The sequence below is a fragment of the Ictalurus furcatus genome, chromosome 27 (genome assembly GCF_023375685.1).
Source record: "Ictalurus furcatus strain D&B chromosome 27, Billie_1.0, whole genome shotgun sequence".
NCBI lineage: Eukaryota > Metazoa > Chordata > Actinopteri > Siluriformes > Ictaluridae > Ictalurus > Ictalurus furcatus.
The window spans coordinates 1,369,361-1,387,500 of NC_071281.1; the positions used below are offsets into that span (position 1 = coordinate 1,369,361).

At 40.5% G+C, this 18,140-nt stretch overlaps 1 protein-coding gene across 1 annotated transcript in view; it reads right to left on the minus strand.

Moving 5' to 3' along the window:
• Positions 1 to 18,140, minus strand: part of pth2rb (parathyroid hormone 2 receptor b) — a 38,966-nt gene that overhangs the window by 8,346 nt on the left and 12,480 nt on the right. Inside the window, exons 8-14 of the mRNA XM_053616470.1 lie at positions 16,626 to 16,741; positions 16,345 to 16,442; positions 11,665 to 11,848; positions 11,295 to 11,448; positions 8,439 to 8,499; positions 8,184 to 8,250; positions 2,541 to 2,635 (exon numbers count right to left, since the gene is read on the minus strand). Coding sequence (XP_053472445.1) covers positions 2,541 to 2,635; positions 8,184 to 8,250; positions 8,439 to 8,499; positions 11,295 to 11,448; positions 11,665 to 11,848; positions 16,345 to 16,442; positions 16,626 to 16,741 — 775 coding nt within the window. The remainder of the gene's footprint in view (positions 1 to 2,540; positions 2,636 to 8,183; positions 8,251 to 8,438; positions 8,500 to 11,294; positions 11,449 to 11,664; positions 11,849 to 16,344; positions 16,443 to 16,625; positions 16,742 to 18,140) is intronic.

An 18,140-nucleotide genomic window follows, 5' to 3' on the forward strand; every position in this document is an offset into this window, starting at 1 on the left:
TCACTTCACAGACTTTGCTAAAACTGAGACTGATCTTGAACTCGTATCATGCCCCCTGTCTTTCGACAGTGACAAATCACCCCCAGACACGCGACCGGAACTCGTCAACATCCGATGTGATAGTGCTTTGAAGGAGAAGTGCAAAACAGAAACAACTGACCAGTCTTACGCCTGACTGGATGAAAAAAGGTTTCCAAACATGTCCAAATTAATGCCCTACTGTCTTAAACTAGTAGACCAGCAGAAATTAAACAATTGAGACAGCAAAAGATAGAAACAGACTAATTTTGTCTTTGCGCATGAATCCAGGAAGTACCTGCTGTGTACTACAGTAATAAATGTAGTAACTTTTTATTACAGAGTATGTCAATGATGCTGTGAATTTCCCAACAATTCAATGGAAACATATCAGTATATCACTGATCCTCTGTCATTTTCCACATCATCCTCTCTGTGTATGTATGAATCAATGTCTCTCATCATCCCGGATTTCACATCCCTCTGAACACACAATTAAAATGAACCAGTAGCTCAGAATGGCACGACGGTTTCAAATGAGTTTCACTATCAGACCATGAGCAAGCAATCCAGTCCAATCAATCTATACAGCATGCCTTCATGATGACAAAAAGTCTGTTTTGTCTGTTACTACTACAAAAAAAAAAAAGTGCCATGGTATTTCCTGGGCAAAGTGGCAAAGAAGATGGAAGATGGTAAATGGCTGACATGATAAATTCTCATTATGGCTACTGGTGCTATGAATATATTTAGTTTTTTCTGCTGGCCAAAATCTTCCCTGCCTGCAGTCCCACATACATTCCTTCTAACAGCCTGTGACGATGTGTTTGAAGATAAACCTTTATTCCAGGCTAATGTTATTTGCAGTTTTGAGTAAGTTTTTTTTTCTCTGCTTCTTAAGAATGGCTTCGCACAGCGCCCTCCACTAATATTGGCACCCTTGGGAAATGAGCAAAGAAGGCTGTGAAAACCTTTTGTTTAAAAAATTCACAAAACATACTCTGTTCTCATGGATATCAAACAATTGCAAACACAACACAGGTTCATCAAAAAAAAAACAACAAAAAAAAAATCAATCTTTGTTAAATGTAAGTGTGCAACAATTATTGGCACCCTTTCAGTCAATACTTGCTAGGAGTGCTCCCTCCCTTTGCCAAGAGCAGGGTATTTTTTTGTGAATTTTTTTAAACAAAAGATCAAAAGGGTTAAACAATGTGGATAATTTTTCACAGCCTTCTTTGCTTATATTTACCAAGGGTGCCAATATTAGTGGAGGGTGCTGTACAAAGGCATTCTGAAGGGAAAAAAAAAAAACTTACACGAAACTGCAAATAACATTAGACTGGAATGCAAATCTTCAAACATCACATTGACCCTAAATACTCAGGCAAAACTATTTTATATGCATTTTCCATTTATTTATTTATTTATTCATTTAAACAAATGTACTCTCAGTTTAGTCACACATTTGCTCATGCACAGCGACTACCTGAAAGATGAAGGTTAACGTGCGTCCTCTGAACTACATGAAGGCCAACATCCACATAAGTTTAAAGAGCAGCTTATGCAACATCACAGGATGAATTGTTCTTGAAGATCCAGATTAATTCTCCTGCTCTGCATGTAAATGAGCTCACAGCAGCCACAATGAGAGGAAAACGAGACATACAGACCCTCCCAAACAGACAGTACGGTCAATTATGTTGTCATAAACTGTCAAGCGTAAATTCTCAATGATAGGGTAAAGCTTTGACAGTTACAATACACCTTGTTTTTGCCTACACTAGATGACACAGAGGGGTCAGATTTGTTGCAATAGCACCCTGATAATTATAATTCTAATCATATATCATTTTAAAAATATATATAATATATAAAGATTGGAGTTTGAGACTAGCTATTTTAAGCTATATTTTATTTACTTTTTAAATCTGAATTGCCTGGCAACTTTAAACTGCTAATTTATCCCGTAATAATTACATCGTTTCTCCTGAAGATCATACCGGTCAGTCTCAGTGGGAAAATAGAGAACTGGGGCTATGTTCTGCTGTGGGGGGTGTTTACAGTCTTTATTTTGCTGGCATGGTTTTGGTGCACTACACATCAACCCAAAATTCTTCAAACTGATCACCTTTCGCCTATGATGACACATTTCTATCCTGACTCCGCCCCCATTCCCAGGGCCCAAGGGCTCACTGAATGGTTTGATGTCACAGTCCAAATATCAAGCCAGATGAACACCGGTGAAAGATTGTGTAGCGATGTGTTTTTGTAGTGACGGCGTTCTCCACCACCATCATCACATCACCAACTGAGGGAATAACGTTTAGTGTTTATCTCTTCCATGTTCCAGAGATTCTAAGGCACACTGAAGCTGTTCTGGTAGCTCATGGTGGCCCAACACTTTATTAACACACTTTATGTTGTATATGTTAGTAAAATATTTAACATTTCAGTCCATCACATGTTTACTGTCAGTTTAATAATAATAATAATAATAATAAAGTACTTTTGACTTTTACCTGTACTGCTTGCGAGTGTCGTATCTGCCCGCGTTCGTCTCTCGGATCTTGGTGGCCAGAACTCGCACGATATTCACAAACAGAATAAAGTTGAGCTGCGAGGAAAACACAATGACAAGTTCAACTTTTAAGTGCTATTTATTTCACATGGATGGTACCGTTCTTAAAACCACAAACAGCCCGCAAAAAGTCAATAAATCTGCACAAAAACAAAATCGATTTTCTTTACACTATTATCAGACTGAAATCAGACCTAGTTGTACTAGCACTAGTTGCGGGGGGGGGGGGGGTTTGTAATAAAGTCTACAACTCCTTCACTGAGTTGCTCTGCATAAAGCGACCTGTTGAATGCTGCACATGTGATTACTCTGATTGATTCTTTATTCATTTTAATTCAATTTACCCACAATTATGTCCAGGCTGAATGAGATAAATCAAGTTAGTGCTAGTATTTCATTTAGAAGTAATACGATCGGAGAGCTTTAAAACCCGAAACCCTCCAGAGTAATGCAAACACCCACTGCACATCAGTCTGTAAAACTATTAATGATTCAAAATGCGTGGTCAAATTCAAGGCCAGACTCAGCCTTCGCGTCACCTGCACCTTTCTAACTGGGAACCGAAGCGAAACGCGAAAAGCATTTTCCCCACTAGCTTCGACACCTCAACATATCCTTCCAGATCACGTGCCGTTCTCATGAGAGCAGCTTCACAATCCCTAATTTGATTGACAAATCAGGTGACAGCAGCACAATCCATACAATCCTGCAGATACTGGTCAAGAGCTTCACGTATATGTATGAAACATCAGAATAGAGAGGGAATGAGTATTTGATGCTGCTATAACAGAAGAGATGAAAGGAACTGATTTGCAGTTACGGACGTTCCACAACATTAAATTGAGGTCCAAACTGATTTTAGTAAAGCATGATGTGTTGTTCTTGAAAACATTTTGACAGGAGTCGGTTTATTCTCACTTACTTTTAGCTGTGAAATTAATTAGATTTGAATATTTCAATCAAAGTCAGTGGAGAAAGCAATGTAATTATGCTTATTAGGTCTCAGTAGAAGTCCTCATTAGAACAGATGCCTGTCTTATGAATACAAAAGCAGCATGTATTGGGGTGACATCTCAGCAAGGATATGGGAGTAATTTGGACAGATTAATGGTTGTGAGGTCTGAAGCGGTGACCTTCTGCTACTGAAAATGCTTCATACTGTGTATCTGTCAAAGCAAACTCAGCATCGAGTGCCTCGTCTTCCGCCTACCGGTACCTACGGGTGTACACGTGGCTCGCGTTCTGATCGGCTAATTTGCACTTCTGTGTTTATACGATTCCGTGATGCGACTTTAAAACAAACTTTTGAATGTGATGACACACTGAGATAAAACTGCAGGCGAAATGTCTTCTTTCAAGTAAAGAAAGGAGAGGGTGAGCACCCATGCAGGAACCTTATAATTAGCTGCCCAAAACCTTAACCACTGAGCCACCATTTGGAGATATGACTTGAAGTTATTGGCGTGTGGGTGCTCGACTTATTCTTTATTTACTTGAAAGAAGAGAGATTTAGGTAGCAGAGGCCTTGAAGAAGCACCATGGAAACATTTCCATCTGTCAATCAAATGATCGACTATGCTACATTATTATTATTATTTTACCATGCATACACACACAACAAACTATAATCCATCCATCCAGCTTCTGCACTGCCTATCCTACACAGGGGTAATGAACTATAATACCTATTTTCATTTTTATAGCATTTTATTTAACAATTGTGTCAGTAATTTATTCATTCGTCTCCAGTAACTGCTTTTTCATGGTCAGGAACCTATCACAGAAACACCAGTCCTTCGAAGGACATCAAGTACACAACACACACACCTTCACACATGAATTCACACCTAGGGGCATTTTTGCATAGCCAATTTGACCTCCTTGCATGTTTTTTTGAGAGAAAACCAGAGAATCAAGATGCCACAACTAGAACGAAATGAAATGAACCTGTTGAAAAGTTCGCATACGCTTGATTCGTAATACTGTGTGTCGTTACCTGGATAATCAACCACCTGGATGTGTTTATGTGTTGTGAGAGTTGTTCATGAGTCCCTTGTTTGTCCTGAGCAGTTAAACAGCCCACTGTTCTTCCGAAAAATCCTCCAGGTCCTGCATATTCTTTATGATTTTGAGATCCATATCTTCACAATGAGGACTATTGAGGGACTCGTACAAAAGGTGAAGACATGCGTTAAAGAATGAGATCAAGAGCAAATGTTTAGAGCTGCCCGAGTTTTATGGAACGTTTTAAGTAAAGGGAAATGGCATGCAGATGAAGGCTAAACAACGGCAAATGGAAACGTCCGGGTTAGACATGTAACCCTGTTTCCTGAGAAGGGAACGAGCCCCAAGCTCCTCATGTGGGCAAGTACGGCATCTCGATGTTGAATCACAAGTTCCCTGGATCGTGCTAGAATGAACCAGTCGTCCAGGTAGTTTACTACACGGATGCCCTGGAGTCGCAATGGAGCCAGAATGACATCCACGCACTTTGGTGAAGATGTGAGGGGATAACGCTAACCCGAAGTGAAGAACCCGATATTGGTACGTGTTGCCTCCGAACGCAAACCTCAGGGACGTACTGTGACTGGGCAATATTTATTCGTGGAAATATGCATCTTTTAGATCTATCCTCAGAAAGCATTCCTCGAACCGAATCTGTGGAACGATAAGTGTGAGCGTCAGCATCTTGAACCTGTATGTCTGAGGAGTACAGTTCAGATGACGCAGATCTAAAATTGGCCGCATACTCCTCTATTTTTTGCGGACCAGGAAATAACGGCTGTAAAAAAAAACCCTCTCTCAGGGAACGGGTCACATGTTCTATGGCCCCTTTGTCCAAGAGGGATCTTACTTCCTGCGCTAACGTCGGGCTCTGCTCTGTGCTGACTACTGTGGTGAGCACACCTCTGAACCGTGGGGGGGGGTCAAGCTCTGAACTGGACCCTTTACCCTTTTCTATGGTGGACAGGACCCATGGAGACACATTTGGCAGTAGTTTCCACACTGCTAGATGGTCTTTTAGTGATGTTAACTCCTCTACATTCTGTTGGAGGGAAAACATCAGATTTTCATTGCCCTGTGACAGCTTGCTGACCAGAGAAGACTAAAAACTTGGGACGACATTGTCTCGGGGAGTCCTTACAGTAATATTCGGGGCTAACAACCTCATGTCCCCTGATACGTCCCTCCGTGGCCCATCAGGACTGCTCTTTGGTCTTCATGTTGGTTTATCCTTTTTAACAACAAAAAAGTCTTCACAGGTAAAACCCAGGGCTCAAACCAAGAGTAGACATTAAAACCTATTAATTATTTAAACAATCAAACTAACAGGACACACCTGGGTAACAAAAAACATCCATCAGTCACGTGTTCCAATATTTTTGATCACTTGAAAAATGGGTGGGCTCAGACAAAAGGTGGCATGTTCTAAGGTGTTTACTTTAACAGCTCTTTAACAGTGAGGATTCAGTATGGTCTAACCCTAGCCCTAACCCCAGCCCTACAGACGCTTCAATGCGCTGTGTGTTCTGAGATGCTCTTCTCCTCACCGCAGATGTAAAGAGTTTTTATTTGAGTTACTGCAGCCTTCCTTTCTGCTCAAACCATTCTGTTCATTCGTCTCTGACCGCTCTCATCAACAGCATGTTTCCACCCACAAATCTGCTGCTTACTTAATCCCTCAATGGTCGGTATCGATGTGTGAGGGCGTACTGTATATAAATTTGTTTAACGTATTGCAACATGTCCATATGTTCATCATTCATCTCCAGTAACGCGGGATCCATCCTGATGAAGGTCACGGTGGATCCAGAGCCAATCCCAGGAATGCTGGGCACAAGGCACGTTCATTTGTTATCCGTTCTTGATGTTTTATCGTTCTATTAAACTCTTCTCTTATTTCCGTCCGGTCCGAAGTTAATGCGGCCCGTTACCTCAAACCGATTTCGACACGCCTGATCTAGGCTGTTTATTAGGTTTTTATGTCTAGCTTTGATCATTAGCCTTTTTCTGTTTACAAGCAAGCCAAACTGGGTGAAATTCGACAATAAAACAGTTTCTGGACCCGTGTTCCTGCTTCCATCAGTGAAAAAGTGCCTCACCAAATGGATCCCTCATTATCTCTTGCCAGCTTTTTAATTGTGGACACAAAAGCAAACATTTCAATTAAAGCGTACTTTGAAAATTGGCGGCTACCCTGTGTGGGTAATTAGTTAATTAACAACATATTAAGGATCTGCAGCATCCTTGTGTGTGTGTGTGTGTGTGTGAGAGAGAGAGAGAGAGAGAGAGAGAGAGAGAATGAAACAAGCTGTCTGCGAGCCAATTTAGTTTAATTTAATTTAGTTCAATTTAGTGGCTTTCAACAAGGTTTAAATTATTTTGTTTATATACATATATAATATATAAAACACACTATTCTCAAGGTGTTAAATTCATTTAAAAATTATTTACAGTAGTTACAGTAGTCGGTACCTATAAATAAATTCATTCCTCAAGCATGTCTAACGCATTCAGACATAATCAATACATTTTCCACAGTAAGTCGGTCCTAAACTAAAACATTTACTATTTCCTTACAGCAGCCTACTCAGTGTATCACATATAGAGCTTATCAATTTATCATGTTTCTTTATTTTTTAATGATATACAGCGTGTGTTGTATGTTAAAATAAGAGCGTAGGTGTTTAGTCTATTGATGAAGGCCAGAATGTGTTGGACAAATCATAACTGAGAGAGTTATAAACACATTATATATAATTGCTGAGTCATGGGCTAATGGGGTGCATGTAGAAAGGGCCATAGCTAGGAATTCTGGGCCGTATGACAAAATAGTGGCATGCGCTAATCCTCTGAAAACCCCACAGATGTGTACTGTACATGGAACGTTGTTTGAGCAGTAACCTTGTCCATTTTCATTACTTACTCATACACGTCATTATTCCTCATTTCAGTTTAGCAGGTAATGAGAAAGAGACGATAACGAACTGGTAGTTTAGCGCGCTTTACCGCTGAAACAAAACCCCGTTAACAACGTTCAGAGGTCAGTGAAGCATAGCCATGGGGATCCATGATTTATTATTTTAATTATTATTTATTAAAATCACAACCAAGCATTGTCAAAGACGTTACATTTATTATTGAACTTTTATACTGTAGTTCTTCGCCTGTTTGGCCGGTCGCTTGAATTGAATGGGTTTAATCCAAACCTCAATAACTCAAAAACAATACATATATAAATATAAATGTAAATAATAAAATAAAAACATGCCTATCGATTATGGATCTAATATGTTCTGTTGGTAGAATGTTCAGGAAGCTCTATTGCTCTAATACGTAGATAAAGGAATTTTGTACGTATTTAAATAATGATCATGAAATAAATCTGCACTCTGAATATATTTGGCTACCAAACATCTGTGTTAATAAGCGCTGTGAATCTTTTTAAGCCTCAGCAAATAGTCTCGCAAAAACTGAACTTTTGGTGCATGGCAGCTTTAACTGTGAGCTGAATGCAAGGTCACTGATTCTGACCTTCTAATCAGCAATAAGTCACTTAAAATTAAACTCGTTTATTACTTACTCCAATTGCTGTCAGAATAGGGACCTGGTAAATCCACTTAATATTGCCTGCACTCAGTTCCCAGCACCTGGGAGAAGGAAATATAGTGAACGATATGAGGAGAAAGTACGAGTTTAAATTCACAATAACAAACTGCTCTGCAGCTAATAATGCAGAGCACGGTGTCTGTGTGAGCACTGCGTGCGTCTGCGTGCACGTGACAGGGTGCATATGTGTTTATGTGCATACGTGTGTCAGTGCGTTAAAGATCCATACCGTGCATCTGCCAAAATAGCCCTGACGACGGCCCAAGCTGAAACAAAGAGAGCGGGAACACCTGTACAAACACACACAAATACAAAGCATTATTATTATTAACACATGTACAAACTTTATATATATATATATATATACATATATACACATAGAGCAGTAACTGACCAAACCAACATGGTCTCACAACAAACCTGCCAACCTTCATCATTTTTCCAGCACAATAAATAAAGCACATGAGCAATAAGGGGGTCAGTATTGGGCTTCCCCAGGCTTAGTGAATGATTTTCGGACAAAATGACGGACTTCCAGAGACTTTTCCCTTGAACTGAGCTCCATAAGGGGGTTCAGCATTGGGCTTCCCCAGGCAACTATGTAGGAGTTTGCAACTGACTCTTCTCCCTATCTGGACTCTTGTCTTTACTCAGTTTTCCCGCTTGAAAGATACTACTGTCACAACAGCCCAGGAAACCAGGAGTGTGCCCCTTCCCATGGGACAGAGGTCACCATTTACAGAATGCTACTTAGTCGTTCGTTTCATGTTCACTTCCTGGTTTGATCACGACATAAGCATATTTTTTTCAGTTGCTTATTGCGAAGTCTTGCCATTCAATCAAGTTGTGAGCTGGGTTTACTGTGACCTTTGACTATTTTGTGACTTCCTGTTTGATGCTAATCCCGTGTTTGACCACTGTCTGCCTAATAACTTTGATTTTGAATGTGTAATGTGTAGAAATTTTATTATTACTTACACAAGTAAACTATTCAGGAATCTTACAGATAGTGAAAAATAGACCAAAAGTCAAAGTCAACAACTCTCAGGGAAAGAAAAAAAACCCCCCATTTTTTACATTACTTGTCATGTTTACATTTAGGAAGCTGTCACCATTCAGCTGATTCATTTCAGCTTTGAGGTCAAAAACATGGAAAGTATGGAAGATAAATGACTAGGGCACAAAATGAGCACTGAAAACTACTTTCTCAGTTCTAGCAGCAAAATACCTAAAAAAAAAAAACAAACAAACCAGAGTTTAAAAAAATGGAGAGACTAATGGCTGCTTTCAGCATTAATACTCAGCAGGCTACTGCTAGAGTAGCCTTAACCCGGGTCTGCAAATAGCTTTCAGGATGTTTTCCAAAGACATCCAGGATAAATTAGACCCTGCTGTCAACTCTACAAACCCTTGGTGAGGACTTTAAAAACCTTCACGCCTAAACTGAAGAAGAGCAGTCTGCCAAGAGCAGACTGGACATTTAGAAACCTCCAATCAGGACTAGGAACCAAGTTAAAAAAAAAAATGGTGAAGAGAAAATTGCAGGGCATGGCAGAGAATGTAGTGGACACGATAAGTGCGAGTGCCAGAGCTTTAATCTTCTACAGAACTCAGAGACAATTTGGCTGCCTGAAATCTGGCAAATTGAGGCCAAGCACAGTCAGTTCAAGCTGGAAGGATACCATCACAGGCTAGATCCCAAACCTGCCCCTTAATCAGCCATTACAGCCAGTTACCATTTGTATCAGTAACTTCACTGACAAGCAATTGTTCACATAGGAAGTCATGCATAAGAATTACGAAAAGTAGATATTTTATAAATGTGAACTCGCTTCCCTGACGCCGTGAGGAGGCACAAAGCCTTCAATGAGGCATAAGCTCACCTCAAACAAATGGAAGGAGTCTCATATTGTACAAGTCTCCTGAAAAAACACTATGGCTTTAGCCAACTCACTGGGGGAAACCTCTCAAAATGATCTGCTCAGGCAAAATGTTTTCAAGAAGTGACTAGGTTTGTCTTCTTTTCTTATCGAATATAAGAATTTCTCAATCATCATGAGTGTGGTTTTGGCTCAAATCTATTATGGGTTTAATTGAATATTGTTTTGTCTTATTTTGGTCAGCTGTAGCTAGGTAGCTGTTACTAGCATTTAGTGCTCCAACATACGTATGTTTAATGAAGGCAAGATGTGTTTCATTTTACTTAAATTCTTTTTTTTTTTACGAGACATTATTTCTGACAAGCATTATGGGCTTTCCATGAATATATTATGTGACAAATGATTTGAGGGTACAACCTTTATTTATTCTAGGCATGTTGCTGGAACTGTGCGACGACTTGCATGGCTTGCATATTGGCGTTCAGACCGCTAGTTAAAGAAGACTAACGAATGCATTCCTCTGAACATTTGCACTTCAAAGCGATCAGTTCAGCTTCAGAGGTGATGCTGTGCATCAAACAGAAACTAGCAATAAATGAGAAATCATAAGCGGCGGCCTGTAATCAGAGCAAACAGGCAAGATGTTGGAGAGAAAGCTCGGGAACAGGACAAAATGAGATGTTCGGGACAGGATGAATGACATGCACTGTTGTACAATGAGAAGAATAAAAAAAGTGGGATTTAATAATAATAATAATAATAATAATAATAATAATAACAGTGACTGAAAAGATGAGAGGGGGAAAAAATGAAAAGGTGGGGGTGGGTGAGTGGGAGAAGGAAGGGGTGCACATATAAAGCACAGACTGATTCAGGAAATTACTTTTAAACTGATATCTTTAACATATATTGTGTGTCTGTGATGAGAGGAAAAAGCGAGTCAGAGAATATAATGAAAGAAAAGGAAAGAGAGTAGGAGTGTGAAAGTGCCTCCAGCTTTATTCCTGACTTCACAATAAGCTGACTGGGTTCACGGTGTACTACCAGTTCTCACACCTGCATAGAACACCCTTAACAAGTTATATAGAATGTGGGAAAAACACAAACAACTGGCAAAGTAGCCTAGTTCGAGCTAGTTATGAGCTTCTTCTAAACCCCCCCCCCCCCCCCCACACACACACACATACACACACACACACACTCACCCCATCCTATAAGTGTGAAGCCCCAGAGGTACTTGGAGTCTGAGAAGAAGGCCATGAAAATGAGGCTGTGTAAGTAAAGTCCCTCCACCAGGATCCAGTAGTAGTTTGTGGCCAGGAAGTAGATAAACAGCAGCACGGTGATCTTACAGCCGACCTGCAAAAAGAGATCATTTCTGTTTTGCCGTGTTGTTCTCCTAGGTATAATCAAGAAATAACACTCTGTAGAGGTACCAGTCAATATTCATTATTTATCCCATATTTTGATTCATTTTCAGCAGCAACAGCAATAGTGACATATGTGTTTGTGCTCAATGTTCGCATTCAAAATGAAGAAAAAACAAAACAAGCAAACAAACAAACAACAACTTACATACTGAGTCTTGTCCAGAGGGCTAATGGAAACCACATTGATGTTGTCCATGAGCACTGCATCATACTGCTGCATGCCGCCGTTGGCATCCACCACCAGGTCCTTCACAAAAATGCTGACGGCACGCAGCATGAAGGACACAAACAGGTGCATATGAATATAGTTTCTGGTGCAGTGAAGACGCCTGCGAAGAGAATAAATGATATGCTTTTACCATCTTGTAATCCAGTAGTTCAGTTCATACGGCTTCGGAAACACTTTCCGTAGATATACACGGATATACTTGTTGTATGGCAGTACAGATGGGCGCCAAATTTACATCAACGTGCTTTGACTTGGAGGAACAGTGTTCTTCCAAAAGATATTCCTTCAGTTGATGTTTTGATGATGGTAGTGGAACGCTATGTCTAACAGGTCATTCTAAAATCTCCTGAAGGGGTTCAATTGGGTTGACAGATGGTAAGTGTGAGGCCATAGCAGAATTTTCATCCTCATCAAACTATTCAGTGAGCCATTGTACCCTGAGGATAGGCATGGGGTCATTCTAGAAGAGACCACTAACATGAGGATAGATGATAATGAGAACTCATTATCATAGATGATAAGAAAGATGATTAGTCAGAATAACCTGTAACACTTTACAGGTAACTTTACAGGAACTAAGCAGGAATGAATGAGTAGTTCTTCAGTAACATTAATTACACAGGTAAATGTTAACCTGCTATAGCATTAACGCCTGTCGCACATCCTCCAGTGTCCATAGGATTGCCCCGCTCCTCCTTCAGCCTTGCCAACATGCCTTTCACAACCAAAACCATACAGGCCTTCCCACTTCCTCCGCAGTCTCTCTCCAGATGGTAATCTGACTCCTCCCACTACCTGTCTTGCTCAAATGAGTATTACCTTGAAGGCGGCCACAAACAAAATGGGGGATCGAGCATTCCATGGTGATTCCTACCTCCAAATTCTGCCATCTGGTAGTGAAATCCTGGAGGGCAAAGATCATCTGCATATCCTTGAAGTAATGTGAGACAAGGCTCCAGATTCTGTCAGGCATGTGGAAGAACTCGGTGGCTAGTTGATGAGCTGATGTGGTACTAATCCATATGTGTTTGCCTGGTCAAGCCAAATGACGTGCAGATCTTTCTTTTCGTGCTTGTCCTGGGATACGGGTAGGGCTGGATGACGCACATGTCCTGGCAAACCTATTGGCTCATTTCTTGATGAGTCGCAATACTGCCGTCTGTTGTATCCTTCCAACTCCTCCCTGGTCTTCCCACTCTTTGCTTCTCCAACATCATTCTCGCATGCTTGAATGGGTTTTTTTTAGAAGTTTGCTCATTCATTCTCCTTTCTCTTCCTGTGCTTTCAGATGCACTCAGCCCTCCAAAGGCCAGCTTGTCTTTCTACAGCACTTTGAGAGCTTCTTTCTCACCTGGTGTTGCCTTCCTCCATTTCCTTCAGAGTAGTCTTCGCAGTTGCACCAGTTGCTGAATCTCTCTCTCTCTCTCTCTCTCACCTCCCTTTTTTGTCTTGATGCAGTGGTTTTTTTTGGTCGTAATTATGCTGAACGTAACTTTACACTCCTGATAGACAATTTCTCCAAACAGGTTGAGCCTAGCCTCCACACCTCCTCTCAGTGATCTCTCCAGTGTTCCGCTAAGGTCCGCATACAGTCTTTGCCATGCTATTGCCTCACTGGCATTTGGCCACTTGATCTTATCATTCTTAGTTGGTGCCTGCTCCTCTGCTCTTCTTGGCTGTGATCTTTCAGAACAGGTGGGTGCGTCTCCTTGGTGCTCACAAGACAGGTCGCTCTCCACTAAAGGGTCTTCCTCCTCACCTACCTTCCTTCCTTCCGCGACAATGGGTCTGTTGGCGCTGTGGTTTTTGACCTTGCTTTTGGTCCCTCTTGTCTGATCTGACGTTGCAATGAAAGGTTGCTGTTGGCCTTTCCCTCCACATCTTGCTCTTCTCTAGTGGATCCGTAGTCCCCTGAATGTGGTCACCATTTCCCACCCACACCCACATATCCACAGACTCCTCTCATTATCTAAATTCATTCATTCCTGTTGTTTCTGTATGATCCATCCCATAAGGCCCATCTTTCACCCCGCCTCTCGGAGGGCCCATCGTGGTCTTCTTTTTGTTGACTTTATGGTAAATACTTGGTGTCTTTCTTAGAGATTAGTCGGTTGAGTTGCCAGCTGCCCCTACTCCACAGATATCTTATTACGATTAACTACTAGTTAATTACTCAGTCAGTATGTTTGTAGGCGTTCACTATTAACTATGCAGTAATTATATAATTGAACCTTAAGCAGTAATTACTGAGTCTTACAATTCTCCGGTAGAACTACTATGGCATATAATAACTATAGTACCAACTAACGAATAGGAATAATATAAGTGTTAATGAAGAAACCACTCATTCGTTCATGCATAGTTACCTATGGATTGTTGAAAAGTATTGTAAAGTGTTCCTAATGCCCCAACACAATATAACAGAGCCACCAGTTTTTGTTAATTTGGCAGTCATCTGTGTGTATAAGTTAAATTGGCCATTATCTACACAATTGCTCTCAGCAAGGACAATAAAATCTCAGGATGTGGCCATGGTTGTTAACAAGGTAATCAATAATACTATTTGTTAGCTTAGGCTGAAATGACATGACTTTCAAACTACTAGCTTCAAACAAAAGATAACTGAGGATAGAAGCAAAGCGAAAGTATTTAAAAATAAATAAATAAATATATGTATGGTTTTCCGTTTAAATGCCCTGTTGCATCCTATTAAAACTCATAGCAATGTTTTTTGGCAAAACAGCTGAGAATCTTCTCCCAGAAGCCACCTGTGCTGTAAGGCTGCTATTTGTAAAATTAACAGACCCCTTTCCCCGTGTTCCTATTTATGTACTCTGAACAGGAACCCAAATGTAAATGGACTACATACATGTGTTTTATTTGATAAAATACATAAATATTTGTACAGTGAGAACGTTATTGTTCTTTCAGCTGTCTGCTACAGGATATAGAAGTTCAAGTTAAATAATGTATGAATGCTTTTATTTGATAGCATTTACATCCAAATCGGGTGAACGGTGTAGGAATTACAGAACATTTTATATGCCCCCCTTTTAATGGACCGAAAGTACTTGCACAAACTATCCATCCATCCATCCATCCATCCATCTTCTATACCGCTTATCCTTCTTCAGCGTCACGGGGAACCTGGAGCCTATCCCAGGGAGCATCAGGCCCAAGGCGGGGTACACCCTGGACAGGGTGCCAATTGCACAAACTAACAATCATAAATTAAACTGCCATCTTTATATCAGTTGCAAATCCTTTGCAGTCAATGACTGCATGAAGTCTGGAATCCATACACATCACCAGACGATGGCTTTCTTCCCTGGTAGTGCTTTACCAGGCCTTAACCGCAGCCGTCTTCAGTTCCTGCCTGTTCTCGGGGTGTTTTTGCCCTCAGCAAGTGAAATGCACGCTCAGTTGGATTCAGGTCAGGTGATTGATTGCAGAATATTCAACTTCTTTGCCTTAAAGAGTTTTGAATTGCTTTTGCAGTATGCTTTTGTTTATTGTCCATTTCAACTCAAGTGCCGTCAAATGAGTGTTGAGGCATTTGTGCCATATCATAGCAAACCAGCGACTCCATTTCCCAGAATGCACCACCAACTACAAACATGGCCGAAGAGGATTACACTTCACACACACATACACGTTCACCTTCTCCGGAGTTCTAATCAGAGACACCTGTTCCCGTTTACACCCACAGTCACACCGCACATAAAGGCGGGACCACACATGCTGTCATTCCTACACTGTTCACCCGATTTGGATGGAAATACCGTCAAATTAAAGCTGAAGGTCTGCACATTATTTGATTTCAACTCCTATATGCTGTGGTTTGACAGCTAAAATAATTTCCAACTATTTATGGACTGTACATTTGATGAAATTTGAAACATATGTATGTACGCATATATATGTAATAGCCTATGTATATGTTTCTGACATATGTAAATAGTATGCATATTTATATGTACTGTTTATGTTTTATGATACATATGTAAATATTAACCCTTAGATGACTATATACCTATTTATGAAATTGTTTTTAGATACTTAGTCAATCAAATGCCCCTATTATTCCCTATTCACTGTCACAACTGCCCCTATATGTGGAATTTCACTGATTGTACACAGTGAAAAATGATTTCCTACACTTTGATGTTCTGTCACATATATTTTTTATTAGATTTCGAAAAACTAAAATGAGGAAATGAAAGAAACTGTTCTCAGCAATGCATGAAATGAGTCAACGAACCTCCATTTCAGGGCTCTCAAACAAACCAGTGCCTCTTCAGGTGCATTTATGAGAAATGCGTTCCCATGAAAAATGCATTTTTACAAGCTCACGTTTCTATTATTCCAGAAAGAAATGAAATAAAAGAAACAATGCAGGGCCATCTCCACGGTGATTATATCATGTGGAATATACATTGTAATGTACATGACGTCTTGTGATGTACGAGATATGGCATAACGAACAATGGCACAAATGGGTGCTTTGATGTTGGACACCATAATATGGATGAAAGACTCAAAGTTACGGAGCAAGTACAGGACAAACAGCACCACAGCCATTCCAACGAGTAGTACCTGAAGTAGCCGATGATAAAAATGGCTACCAGCAAGGAGCTGAAGGATACAGCGTAGCCAACAGTGTACATGATGTGCAGTTTCTCAAAAAAGTCCCTCTGGGAGCATTCAAAAAGAAAAAGACAGATATTGTATATAGTGGTATTTTACCGTGTTATTCTAATAAGCATTGGTTCTGCATACCTGTCAGATTTCATGAGATGTTTGTCCCCCCCCCGATTTGTGTCTCTAAAAACAACTATTAGGAAACCTACGCTGAACCTTGTAAAATATAGCTATACCTTGCCTCTTTCCTTGCCTGGTGTCAGGAACCACAGACATTCAGAGTAGTTTACCCAGGTTCTGTTCTCCAGCGAGAACCAGGTTCCATTGACATCACACTTACGGTATGCATAGCCTACAAGAAAAGACACATGAACACTGGACAAGTACTTAGCAGTGTGAACTTAAGTATACAACAACCATTCTGCAAACATGTGTGTATTATATTGGACACAACCGTTTACAGTGCTGCTTGAAAGGTTCTGAAACCTTTGGAATTTTTTTGCATTTCTGCATAAATATGACCTAAAACTATTACAGAAATGAGACGAAAATATTATACTTGGTCATTTATTTATTGAGGATCCAATATTGCATATCTGTGAGGGGTAAAAGTATGTGCACCTTTGCTTTCAGTATGTGGTGTGACCCCCTTGTGCAGTAATAACTGCAGATAAGCGTTTGGGGTAAGTGTTGATCAGTCCTGCACATCGGCTCGGAGGAGTTTTATCCCGTTCCTCAGTACAGAACAGCTTCAGCTCTGGGATGTTGGTGGGTTTCCTCACATGAACTGCTCGCTTCAGGTTCTTCCACAACATTTCTACTGGATTAAGGTCAGGACGTTGACTCGGCCGTTCCAAAACATTAATTTATTCTTCTTTAAGCGTTCTCTGGTAGAACGACTCGTGTGCGTAGGATCGTTGTCTTGCTGTATGACCCACTTTCTCTTCAGATTCAGTTCATGGACAGATGTCCTGATATTTTCCTTTAGAGTTCGCTGGTATCATTCAGAATTCATTGTTCCATCAGTGATGGCGAGTCGTCCTGGCCCAAATGCAGCAAAACAGTCCCAAACCATGATACTACCACCACCATGTTTCACAGATGTTATAAGGTTCTTATGCTGGAATGCAGTGTTTTCCTTTCTCCAAGCATAATCCTTCTCAATTAAACCAAAAAGTTCTATTTTGGTCTCATTCGTCCACAAAACATTTTTCCATTAGCCTTCTGGCTCGTCCATGTGATCTTTAACAAACTGCAGAGGAGCAGCAATGTTCTTTTTGGAGAGTGGTGGCTTTCTCCTTGCAGCCCTGCCATGCACACCGTTGTTGTTCAGTGTTCTCCTGATGGTGAACTCAAGAATATTAACATTAGACAATGTCAGAGAGGCTTTTAGTTACTTAGATGTACTTAGAAGGGCTCCTTTGTGACCCCACAGACTATTCCATTTGATAGACCACTCCTGGAGAGAGTATCAATTTCCTCCATTTGTACACAAAAGAATCTGTCTGGCAGTGTATCGTTGGAGTCCAAACACTTTAGAGATGGTTATGTAATCTTTTCCAGCCTGATAAGCATCAATAACTCTTTTTCTGAGGTCCTCAGAAATCTCCTACTTCCACAAACACATGTTCAGACTTTGATAGATCCCTGTTCTTTAAATAAAACAGGACGCTCACTCACTCACTCACACCTGATCATCATCCCATTGATTGAAAACACCTGACTCTGATCTCACCTTCAGATTAACTGCT